Source organism: Python bivittatus, unplaced genomic scaffold, assembly GCF_059951505.1.
Source record: "Python bivittatus isolate LINGU-HERP-01145 unplaced genomic scaffold, Pbiv_v1 ctg000480_np1212, whole genome shotgun sequence".
NCBI lineage: Eukaryota > Metazoa > Chordata > Lepidosauria > Squamata > Pythonidae > Python > Python bivittatus.
The window spans coordinates 25,701,758-25,714,693 of NW_028277075.1; the positions used below are offsets into that span (position 1 = coordinate 25,701,758).

Here is a 12,936-nt window from a genome sequence, read left to right on the forward strand (position 1 = left end):
AACATCCTGACCCAACACCTGGGGGAAATGATTATTTGACTGGATGGCCTCAAACAGAGTATACCTTGGGGGATGGGGACAGGCAACTATCATACAATTCATTTTATCCATTCTGAAAAATAGACATTTGCTTGCCCTTTCCAGGCTCTTTGCTGTCAGCTCTAGGTAGACCAGCTGAGTCTGTATGCAGGTGGGGAGAGCCAGCCATTGGACCAAACTAAATTTCCACAACAATTCAGAAATGCATCCTATGCTAATTCGCATGAGGACTTCAGATATACAGTACTGCTTTCAGCAGCCAGGATTTGGAGTATACTTCTTCATGCCCAAGGCCCATTCTGGCAAACATTTCACCACTTGAGGGTCCAGAGAGCATCATGTGAAATATACAATTAGACAATTCAATAGACAAACAGACAATTCAAGAGACAAATAGACAATTCAATTGATGAGGCCTCTCATTTGGCCCTTGAGGTACTATCCTTGTCTCCCTCACAAACATGGTACTTAGGCTTCAAGAAACAGACTGCTTGGAGGTGGGGTCAAAGAGGGATAATTATATGGAGAGGGAAGTAGCCAGAGAAAGAAAGAGAGGATGAGAGAAGGTGGGGATGTATGGATACTTGCACAGGTAGTCTGCAGAGGCTTCCTGTTTTTGTCAATGAAGAAAAATGGTGAAGGCAGTGTTGTGTTGCAAACTGCCCCTTTGGGGCATGTGTTTGTGAAGTCACATTGCAACTAAAGGGTGGGGCTTGTGTTGCAACAGCACAATGCTGTGAATGCGGTTGGATATATGAACGGATAAGATGGGTGAAAAATAGAGAAACTGTGTTCACTTCACGCACACTGAACCTCAAACCAGCCAACCAGTTTAGCTTAACGTGTTGTGCAAATCTAAGATAATTGGATAAACATCTAACAAGAAGGAGGTTGATTTGGTTTTGATATGGACTGGCTTTTGACTCCTGATGGGATTTCCTCTAGGTTCTCCAGCTGTGTTGTACTGCAGTAATCTAATTTTACCCTTGGTGTTTCATTGTCATACTGGCTGTGTTTGTATAGCACAATAGCTTAGATTAAGGTAGGGTTGGGTGATATGTATTCAGCCTGTTTTGGGGACCCAGCCATTGTCTTAGCATATTGTGCTATCATTTAAAGCCATAATATGATTTGTTTGTTTGGGTGTATTATGTCATCTGAACTCAATACCTGTGCTTTGTTAATGTGTTAACAGTGGTTAACCCTACAACACTGTCACAAGAATCTCTTATCAGCCATAATGGTTTGGTTAATACTGTGATGCTAAATCATGTGTACAACATTTAATTAGCTGGCAGTAGTAAACATTTAAAATAGTTTCTCAGTCCAGTGAGCTCATATCCTTTGATCCGGTCGAGATGAGCTGTGGCTTGAGTTAATATAATGTCTTTAATGTGGTTGGTCTTGCAGGTATCTGGACTAACATTTTCTCTCCAAATCTGCTGGATTGTTTGTATTGGACTTCAACACCAGAAGAATTCTGGAAACGATGGAGGGAAAACATGGCAAAAAAGTGTAAGAATTTCAATACTGACCATTTTATTCATCTTTGCTTTGCTAGGTTTTTTTTTTTTTTTAGTTTGTTTACAAAGTAAAATGAAAGAGAGAGAAACTCCCACCTCTTCATTTTCTGGTCATCTACTCAGTCAGATATGAACTAATTGTGAGATCACTGCAGCTATTATATACTATAATGAACTATTTGTTTAGTCTTTATCTTATGCACAACTTCAATTTATAGTCTGCTTTCCTGCTCATAGGCAGGCAGTAGATATGAACAGATCCATTTGGAATCAGTGCTGGAGAAAAGGATAGTCAGCAGGCTGGGTGTGTGATAGAAAGGAAGCTCATTTTTAAGCTCTGTTGACTCAGATCTGCTTGTATTTGCAGGGCATATCCCATTTTGATACCACCATTTTCAGTGGAATTTGCTACATTAAAATAATGCCTCCTAATCCAAAAGTGTTATACTTTGAAAACAAAAGGAAAAGTTGCCAGAAATGAAGTTCCTCTATATTTTGTTTCAGATGAGGAGGATTATTCATATGCCACAGTCTACAAACCTCCAAGCTCTGGATATGGAAAGCTCTGTGAAATCTTCAATGACATTTTAATTGATCGTCCTTTAAAGGGGGAAAGTTATAACTTCCTGCGAGGCTTTGATTTTGATAAAGATTATTTGCATCAGAAAGAATTTACGAAATGGGATGGTAAATGAGAATGACTATTTCTAGAAACCCTCTAAATGTGCAGAAATGAATCAGTTCAGAGGTATCTCCAGTCAGTTTCACAATTATGGAAGCCCAAAGGAGATAGTTACATAGTCATAAGATATCTATTTCTTAAAAGAAGATCTAGATCTTGCAAATGTTAGAAAGATGACTAGCAAGAAGATAAAACTACATGAGAGTATCTTTTCATGCATTACTAGACAACCTGTGACCCTTTGGTCATTGTTTCAGAGATATCTCCTTACCTAAACAGAGAAGCAGAATGACCAAGGGCAAAAAAGCAGTGGGAGTGTGAACGACTTGCAATTTGCTGCTAGCTTCCCCAGTGACTTTGCTTTTGAGAAGCTGGCAGGGAGCATCAGAAATTTTCCTTCCCTCCCTCCCTCCCTCCCTCCTTCCTTCCGTCCTTCCTTCCTTCCTTCCTTCCTTCCTTCCTTCCTTCCTTCCTTCCTTCCTTCCTTCCTTCCAAGCCAATTCAATGACATTGCCTATGTAGCCTCTTGAGAATGTGAGAAGAAGATTGCTGGATTGGACCAAGGAATTATTTTTCTGCAGTTGCCAGCCAAATGGCTATGGAAAGCCCACCAGCCAGCCAAGAGGGCAATAGCATTTAGTCATCTGTATCCTAATCTAATCTAATCTAATCTAATCTAATCTAATCTAATCTAATCTAATCTAATCCAATCCAATCCAATCCAATCCAATCCAATCCAATCCAATCCCAATCCAATCCAATCCAATCCAATCCAATCCAATTATAAATTTAAATTCATATTTATTCTGATTCTGGTAGATTAAACCATGATGACTATTAACTAATGCCATATAGTTTTCTCACATGGATTTGTCTAATGTTGTTAAAATCCATTAGGATTATTGGCCATCATTGCTTTATTTACACATTGATGACAATGTGATTAGGTGATGAATTACAGCATTCAGAATACTAATTGGGGAGGAATAAGGTCGCCACAAGATTTTACAACCTTCAGGATGTTGTAGATTCAGGATCAATCTCTAATGTTTAATAACTAAAAGCCTGTTTGAGCAACCATTGGACTCATTAAAGCCATGGATAAGAAGCTGGCAGAATTCCTTTGCTGGTCAAGTATATCTGTCATTATGTTCAGAATTCAGCTTTTAACATACTACATGCATAAAGCGATGTCTGTAATGCTGTGACAAAACTTGATTTTGCTTGTGGTTGGTATTTCCATTGGCTTTGGAATCAACGTAAGAAAGACTGCCCAAACAAACTGTTAGCCATGCAAATAGATTTCATGATTGAGTTGTATACCAACTTTGGTCTAGCTCAGGGCATAAGTTGATTTTTTTTCTTCTGAAGGGAAAGTTATGAACAGGTTAAACATCATGTATCTCTTGAAAAAGTGAGATTCCAAACTTATCAATTTCTCAAAAATATACTTTAGGTCATGTTTTGTTTATATAAAGATAAACAATCATGTTGCTGTTGCTATGCAATTCATTGAAGTTTGCTCAATGAGAATTAAACATTTATGGTAAAAAGAACATAACCAGTGCCCTGAAGACCCCCAGACCATCTAGTCTAGCAGTCTGTTCTCACAGTAGCCAACCTGCATGAGGAAGCCTCTTAGTCTTCCAGCAGATGGTGTTCAGAGGCAGTCACACTGCCATCAAGGTTAATAGCCTTTCATCTCCATGACTTCCACAAATTGGTCCAACCTTTTTTTGAAGCCAGCCAAGCTGGCAGCCAGCACCACATCTTGTAGTAGCAAATTCCAAAGTTTAATTAAGCATTGTATAAAAAAAAATCCTTTTATCTGTCCTGATTCTTCCAGGATTCAATTTCATTGGGTGACCTTTGGTTCTAGTATTTTGGGAAGAGGAAAAGAGCTTCTCCTTTTCCTCTTTATCCACATCATGCAAAATTTTGTACACCTCAATCATATCCTCTATCATTTGTCAGCTTTCTAGACTATCACTGGTCTGAGATGGGTGGCTATATAAATGGAATAAATAAATAAAAATAAATAAATAGATGTGAGGCAGACAGATTTTTATTGGAGAAAGATGTTACCTGCAGTTGTCACTTTCTCTCATGTTGACTGAAAAAAAAATTGCTTTTCAGATACCATACTTGATGCTTCTTGTTGCAAGTTGACACCAAACACGAAATCCCTCTGTTTAATAGATATAGGATATTTTATGAACAGCAGTGGCCTACCACTTCTCAAGCCAGAAAGGAATGTGGATGTCATTATTCTTCTGGATTATGAGCTGGGTGGAATGTTAAAGGTGAGAAATATTTTCACTACTACTTTCTTTTTGGGTGCTTACAGCATGGTGAAATCTCAGCCAGGGTACATTAGGATTTCTCAGATTCATAATTATAGGTCAGCTAGAATGTGTACCACAGAAGCCAGGTTTACCAACATGGTGTAGTAGTAGAACAAAGATAGTTTCCAACTAATAACTACCCAAACAAAAATTAAAAAGAATCATCCATATTTTACTACAGAAAGTATATGATAGTTGCCTATATTTGAACATTCTTTTCAGGTGCTGGCACAGATGGTGGCGGGGCAGAGTTCAAGCAACTGAGGCAAATAAGAGTGTTCTTAACGTGAGATAGTCTGGAAGAAGAGAGCCCCAAGTGGGTCTCTCCAAACTGTAGAACAGCTTGTTAAATTCCATAGTATTACATCTGTTAGGAAAGGATTAACAATAACATTGTTTTACTGTGATTATGTGGCAAACAGTCAGTTCTCTCTAAAGCTCCCCAACATCATCTTTCTTTCTGGATTAGATCCCACTGTGTCTGTGTTTTCCTTGCAGTCTAATAGGAGCTCTCATATGAATGTGGAAAGTATGTAGGGGGTCTGAGGAAAAGGAAAGACAATAGCACAGAGTGAAACAGCCTTCTCCAATTCTGCTTTCCTGAAGCAACGTAGCATCTATTCTTTTGTGAGTTAAAAAAAAAGGTTGGAGAATCAGTTGGGAGTTTCTCTTGACTCAGTTATTGTGGTCCAAACTTCAGCTGGATTGGAATCAGGCCCTTTCATTTAGATTTTCCTTTCCTCTTTCTCCTTACTTTTACATGTGTACGGTATTTGTAATTTACTTGTACAAAAGTTGCTCTCAAAGTAGCTGAGAAAACAGAACTGCATATTCTAGGTATGTATTTCTATTTTAGCACTGCATCTTCTACACTGCTCATCATAGACAGTTACAGATCATTTGGTATGAGGTGCTACTGATTTACATACAGTAAGAAAAATGCATATATTTGGGAGGTTTTTTTGGTGTCTCCTTCAGCAAACAGAGAAGATGGCCAAATACTGTGAAGTCCAAGGTATCCCCTTTCCAAAGGTTCAAATTAGTGAGGAAGAGCAAAAGAATATGAAGGAGTACTACATTTTCTCAGATGAAGACAACCCCAAAGCACCAATATTGCTTTGTTTTCCACTAGTCAGTTGTACCTTCAAAGAATACTCAGCACCAGGTAAATTCAGCGGATACATTTGTTATAAGATTCTCTAATTTGAGCATTTGCATAGTTTCTTCAGTGTTTTCTTTAATCCACACATGTTGACTGAGATCCCTTCTATAGTGGCATTTCCCAAGTATAAAGAAAACTACAGTTTACATTTAAATTGTGATGATTAATATGTATGCATACACAAACATTGTTACTTTTTCTGAATATTAATCAATTAGAGCAGCATTTTTCAAACTTGGTAACTTTAAGGTGTGTGGACTTCAATTCCCAGAATTCCTCAGCCAGCACGTCCATACATCTTAAGTCCACACATCTTTTTGTTTATAATAACTTTATTAAATTTTAAAAGAAACACAATATGAACTAACAAGAACTAATACTGAAAGAGAAAATAAGAGAAAGAAAAAAAGAAAAAAATTAGAAAAAAGAGATAGTAAAGATCTAAAGTGCAGAAAGCGAGAAAAAAAGAAAAGAGACAAAAGAAAAAAAAATTGACTTCCGACTCTCCTTGCAACAGATATAAGTAACAATAGACATAAACTCTTGCTTTAAATTCACAAGTCACTTCCATTATTTCTGTTAACCCATATTATTTCTAATCATCAAATTCATAAAATAGTTTCATTTTTTTCTGTTCCCCTCAAAAAGTCCAAAAAAGGTTATACATACAAAAACCTTATAGTTATTTTTATATATAAGAACAAAAATCCATAACTTTTATAACAAATATATTTTAACCTTAATCAAAAATAGGTCCATTTTATAATCTAACTTATTATTTGCTGTAAAAAAAAAAAATCTCATTATAAATCCTCCTCTGTATATATACAAGCCTTACATTTGTTATTACAAACTCAGGGATGAAGTGACATGTGGAACCTATTGTTTGATCATTGCAGAAGATTGAAACTGCCCTGGGGTTTAGTGCAATTGGATTGAAACTGCCCTGAGGTTTCCAAAAAGCACAGATGGGCAACATTTACGGTGTTGTTTAAGGTGTTGGAAGGTTACAATTCAGCCCTTTATCTTCTGGAGGTCATCCAGGGATGCCTAGAAGGTGTATGGCTGAAATTTTGAGGCCTTCTTTTTGTTGGGCTGTGGATGGAGGCAGGAGGCCTCAAAACAAGCCAATTCCTTTCGCACCAAAATTTGGCTCTTTTGCCCCTGAATTTTACAGATCATGGGGTCCTATGCAGTCACATACATGGAGTCACATACAGTCCATGAATTGTTCATTCTGGCCAGTAGATTCTACTTGTCTTCCTTATTTTTCCAAGCAGCTAAACAATAAAAAAAAAGAAAAATAGCTGCTTAAAAATATCATAAGCAGTTAATGTGAACATGGGAATGTAGCAGAGTGAAGAGGGTAGATACACACAGCTGTCCATAATGGACCTTGCATAAGATTCCACTTTCCTCTTTATTAAAGTCCAATGAGAATATATGGAAAGAATGTTGAAACAAAGATTCTCAGTACTCTGCTTCAGTTGCAGCTTGTTAACTGGAGACAAGCAGATAGGAACACCTCAGAGTAAGGCATTCATACTTTTGAGCTCAAGGCTGCAGCTGTAAAAAAGTATGAGATGGGGGCTAACCAGTAATCAGACACAGTAGGCCTTCCAACCACACCAAGACAAGATCAGAGGCAAATAGCTTTAAATTGTCTTAAAAGCCTGTTCTAAAAATTAAAGAGAAGTTACTTGGGTTGGTGAGATGCTCTTAAGTATCATTTCCCAAGATTACTCATAAAATCATATAGTATATATGCATTATAATAATTTTCATATCCTGTGCAAAAGCTTCTAAGCATAAGAGTACTTCTGGAAGGCTTCAACCCCACCCCACCGTTGGCATTTCAAAATGTGCAATTGTATTTCTCTGGAATGTGTTCAGACTGAACCAGATGTGCAAGTACAGGAGAAAAGGACAAGTTGCCTAATCATTGCTCCAGCGGTTTTAGGGTTTTTCAGCTCCAGGTCATGCAAGAAACAACTGGCATAGCTGTAATAGCACCTAATTTCAACTATACCCTGAAATACCTATTCAGTTTGTTTTTAAAAAAGAACCTTCTGTTGTGTTGCCACCCAGAACTACATTTGGAAAGCAATTCCCAGCCCTGCAAGCTATTTATGGCTATTAAAAACCACCCTTTAAATACTTGAAAGGTTACCCATGGTCTCCAGCTTCAAGTGTGACATACCTGGAAAGAGTCCAAGCTAAATTCATCAGGGCGGTCCTGCAAATGCCCAGATGTGTCTCCAATGCACAATTACGCTTGGAAACAGGCACGATAAAAGTCGAGTCAAAAGCGCGCCTAGCTTCGCTGAATTTTTGGCTAAAAATAAAGCACTACCCAGAGGACCTAGCTCCACTTGTCCTTCAAGATAAATTTCAATCCTTGTGGAAAAAGGATATCGAGCTCAATCTCTCTAAGTTAGGCTATTCTATGGCTGGGATTCTAGCAATGGAATATGAGGAGGCAAGAATGGCCATAAAGTAAAGGACAGAGGATATAGAACGTCAAGCAGATTTAGGGAAGGTTCCATCCTTTTTATCTCCGCCATGTAGCAAGTTTATTGTCACTGCTGCCAGATATCTAGCGCAGCTTGAGCTCCCCAGTCAGCGGAAAGCATTCTCTTTAGCTCGTCGTCATGTTCTTCCTTCGGCGGTACTGGATGGCAAATACAAAAAAATTCCATTAGCTGCAAGACTTTGCCCTTGTGATGCCAAGGAAGTAGAAGACATGGGCCATGTTCTCCTCCGCTGTATCTTTTACCAAGTCCCATGGGGTAAATTGCTCGCACCCCTGATCAGCAAGCAGCCTGGCTGTCAAGAATCAGATTATCTTCAAATGCTTCTCATGGATGACCAGCCTTACGTTACAGCGCAGGTAGCCAGGTTCTGCGCAGCAGCAATAAAGATCCGTCAACATCAGATAGGAAGCTGCTGAAAGGTTTTGCAGTAATGAATTATAGCCAACTGGTATTTTAGTTTGCATTAACAGTTCCCAAAGAGACCTGAAAATACTACTTCGAGAGTCAGGGGGCCTTGCTGAGTGGAATCGATTTGGTAGGGGTGGACTAAGTAGGTGATCATGAAAAAACAGACAGAAATATCACCAACACATTTCAGTTTTAGATATTATCATTTTATCATCACCTTATTTTAGCTAACGATTAATAACTGTAGGATATCATAATTTAAGGAGTAATAATTACACTATAGGATAGGCCGTTTGACTTCATGTATAAATAACATTTAGGCGGCCAAATTATACTTATGATATAGATTTTACTTGATATTATATCTAAGATTTTTAAGTAGACATGTTATGTGCATTTTTAGTTGTGCTGGTCTATGTCTGTAATAAACTGATTGATTGATTGATTGGTCAGTAACTATCAATTGAAGATATTTCCTTAACAGGCACTAATAGCTAAAAAAAGTATTTCTTCCATGCTCCACAAAGACTGGCAGTTTCACTAGGAAGGCGGTGTACATCAGTCAGGACAAGGGTTGACAGCAGCATTTTATATTCTGTGTTATGGCAGATTTTTAAAAAAGCTTAAAACTGCTCCCTTTTTCAATTGATTGGAAGAAGGGGGTTCCTGGAGAAACTTGTTTGATTGTTAGGATTTCTATCTGAAATTTCATTGACGTATTGCAGTAATATTCCACATCTGAAGTGCTTTCTCTATAGTCCATAATTTTAACTTCCACTGTTAAGCAAAATGGAGAATGCCTAACAATATGTAACTGCTATGTCAACACCAGAAAATGAGGGCACAAAATAAATAAGTTGATATAAGACCAATTCATTTTGTTCCCAAGTGCCAAGATGTTTTAAGTGTTTACCTACAGTGCATTGTTTTGTTCCAAATAAGGTGCACTCACTCACTTTTTTAACTTTCAGGGGTCAAACGCCCCCTTTCAGAAAGGAATGAAGGTGAACTCAATCTGGACAAGGACGCCTCACCTTACAAAACCACACATGTAACATATTCTGAAGAAGACCTTGAAAAACTACTAAATTTATGCCATTACAATATTCTTTATAGCAAAGACTTCATCCTCCAAGCCATTCAACGTGCTATACAGAAAAAGAGACATAGTTGGTCCAGAAATGATAAAGAATGATAATCCATCTTCTAAAGAGAAGAATTCCAACATGTAGTATGATATATTTATGTTGTTTAAGGTAATGTTAATTGGTTGTCATTATGCTGCACAGTTTGTTGGATGCTTGGATAATTCCCACTCCTGACTGATTTAGCAAGTGGCTTTTAAACTAAATATACCGGTGTCAGCTTTCACGGCCGGTATCTGTTGGGCAGCGTTGGGCTTCAGGGTTTAGTGACCATGGTCTAGAGAACAGATTTCCTGATGTTTTGCCAGCAACTGTGGCTTGCATCTTCAAAGGCAAAGTGGCCTGCTAAGCAGACCACAAGCAACTGAAAAGGGACAGACTGGACTCCTGTCTTTATAGCCAGGCATCCTGACTTCTGATTGGCCTTTAGCTAAGCTGGTTTCCAATTGGTGCAGGCTGGTGAGATCTGAGAGAGGATAAGAGACCGCTTTGTCTTGGAAGATGCCAGCCACAGTTGCTGGCAAAACGTCAAGTAATCTGTTCTGTAGACCACGGTCACTAAACCCTGAAGCCCAACAGTGTCCAATGGCTTTTAAACTCCTTATTTATTTACTTTTTAAAATAGTCATCCCACATCAGGTAAGCCCTAGTTTGTGTGCCTGTATTATCAACCCAAATATTGATTTGAGTTTTGTTCTCTTAGACTTGGTATCTGTAATTCTATTATTTTATTTCTTAGATTTTCTTGTACAGGTCAGTTCAATAAATGATGCACATTCAAATATTACCTATTGGTGTTATCCAACAGTTACTATTAGAAGTGATTTAGGAGGTGGTGTTGACTGAAATTGATGACCTACTATTTTCTGAAGTAATTGAACCAAAATTATACAGTGGTACCTCGGGTCACGAACGCTTCTGTTCACAACCAATTCGGGTCACGAACAGCACCGTTCACAAAATTTTGCTTCCGTTTGCGAACACCGGATCGGGTGACGAACAGGATCCGCGGCCATTTTCCCTGCAGTGACACATGGTCGTGGCTTCCTGTAGGGAGGGGGACTCTCCCTCCAAGTAATAACCACCTCCCCACCCACCTTCCTGTCCTCCACGCCAGAAGTTGCGTCGAGCAAGGTTAGCATTCTCTCTCTTCGTATTGTACTTTGTGTCATATTTTTGTGGTTTAAAAAAAAAATACATATGGTTCAGAATGGATTAACCGTAATTACATTGAATCTTATGGAAAAGTTTGATTCGGGTCGCAACCAAAATCGGTTGGCGACCAAATTCAGAGGGGTCAGAACGGATTAACCGTATTTACATTGAACCTTATGGGAAAATTTGATTCGGGTCGCGACCAATTCGGGTCGCGACCAGAGTCGCGGAACGAATTAAGTTCGTGAACCGAGATACCACTGTATTTCTTTATAACATTTAAAAAGAACTTATCCTCTACCACTGTATTGGAAATGAATAGATGTAGTTGGATTTTAGCCCTTGCAGAAAAGCATGAATGAACTTCTCTTTGTTCAGTTCCAGCCGTAATTGTAGCATATAGACAAGGGTCAATTTTTACTTTGTAAAATGATAATTACTCTTTGTTATTTTAAGATGTGACACATTTCACCTGTGAATGATAGCAGTTCAACATGAAAACTATTTTATAATTTAAGTGGAATTATTGGGAGTATTGCTTTATGTGTTTGTACTGTCTCAATGTCTAATAATTCATTCATAGTTCAGTTTCAATCCATACCACATTGTCTATGCTTGAAATAATTTTTAGTCTACATAGCACAAGGAGAATATGTCCGCAGTGAAAACTAATATATACTGTACATTCTTCTTTGCTGTTTGCAACAAAATTAAGTTTTGGAAAAACAAAAAAACAAAAAAAGACGTTTGGGGGAAAAAAAGTAAATTTTTGGCAATGTCTAATTTTTTTGAATGTGCTTGTAATCTTCTTGTCATGCTGGAGAAGTTTTTTAGTTAAGTGGCAGAGTGCAAAAATAAGACCCAGATTCAGCTCCGGGAATCAGAAAGGTGTTCACCTGAGAAGGCTGGTGTGGGTCTTCCGGGCTGTGTGGCCGTATTCTGGAAATTTTGTTTCCTAACATTTCGCCAGCATCTGTGACCGGCATCTTCAGAGTGCAGGAGCACAGACAGGACCAGTTCTCTCTGTGCCCAGGATGATGTGACCCTTTTGTGGGTATTTATAGAGATCTAAAGGGGGAGGGATCTGAAGATGCCGGTCACAGATGCTGGCGAAACGTTAGGAAACAAAACTTCCAGAACACGGCCACACAGCCCGGAAGACCCACACCAGCCTTCATATGCTGGCCGTGAAAGCCTTCGACAATACAATGTTCACCTGAGTCCTTATGGAATGAATTTGAGACCTGCTACCCATCAAGACTGGAAATATGAGATTAGACTCACAATCACCCTAAGCCATCATGTAACATAGGCACACTGTGATGCAAATAAAAAGAGTGAAGCTTGCACCATGATCGCACAATGCATATTTCAACATTATGGCATCATTGTGGTTAGTTGTAGACATCAATATTACATAATGTGCTTGACTTTGGTTTAGCATAAAGGGAACCTGGCCAAATATTGTAAAAAATCATAGTTAAACAAACCAACCGTAGTTACTGTGAACTTAGCCAAACATTCGGTGGCTCTTCAGGTGTTTCCATACAGTTGTTTTATCCAGTGGCACGCTTGTTTAAATAGGAAGGGGAGAGTGGTAGTGCCTCATAGAAGATAAATTGGTCAGAGCAGCACAGGGTTGCTTTATCACCCTCCCTAATCTACTGTTCTGCTTGGAAAAGCAGAATCCAGCATTGTCCTAACATAGATCATGATAGAACATAATACAGTGTAACAGACCTGTTGGCAAAAGTCTTCTGTTTGTTCAGAAATTGTTATCCATACCTGATCATTATAACTTTATTTTTTAATATTTTTATTAGAGTTTTACATAGTTAAAAGCTAATACAGAATTAGAAAAGATATACAAAAATGAAGAAAGAGAATAAGAGAAAGAAAAAGAAAAAGAAAAAAGAAAAAGACATATAAAAAGTGGCTCCCCC

At 38.3% G+C, this 12,936-nt stretch overlaps 1 protein-coding gene across 1 annotated transcript in view; it reads left to right on the forward strand.

The window, feature by feature from the left end:
- LOC103051992 (cytosolic phospholipase A2 beta-like) overlaps nt 1-9,888 on the forward strand; it is a 40,909-nt gene extending 31,021 nt beyond the window's left edge. Inside the window, exons 16-20 of the mRNA XM_088145495.1 lie at nt 1,450-1,581; nt 2,085-2,249; nt 4,381-4,547; nt 5,568-5,754; nt 9,665-9,888. Coding sequence (XP_088001621.1) covers nt 1,450-1,581; nt 2,085-2,249; nt 4,381-4,547; nt 5,568-5,754; nt 9,665-9,888 — 875 coding nt within the window. The remainder of the gene's footprint in view (nt 1-1,449; nt 1,582-2,084; nt 2,250-4,380; nt 4,548-5,567; nt 5,755-9,664) is intronic.
- The last annotated feature ends 3,048 nt before the right edge of the window (nt 9,889-12,936 follow it).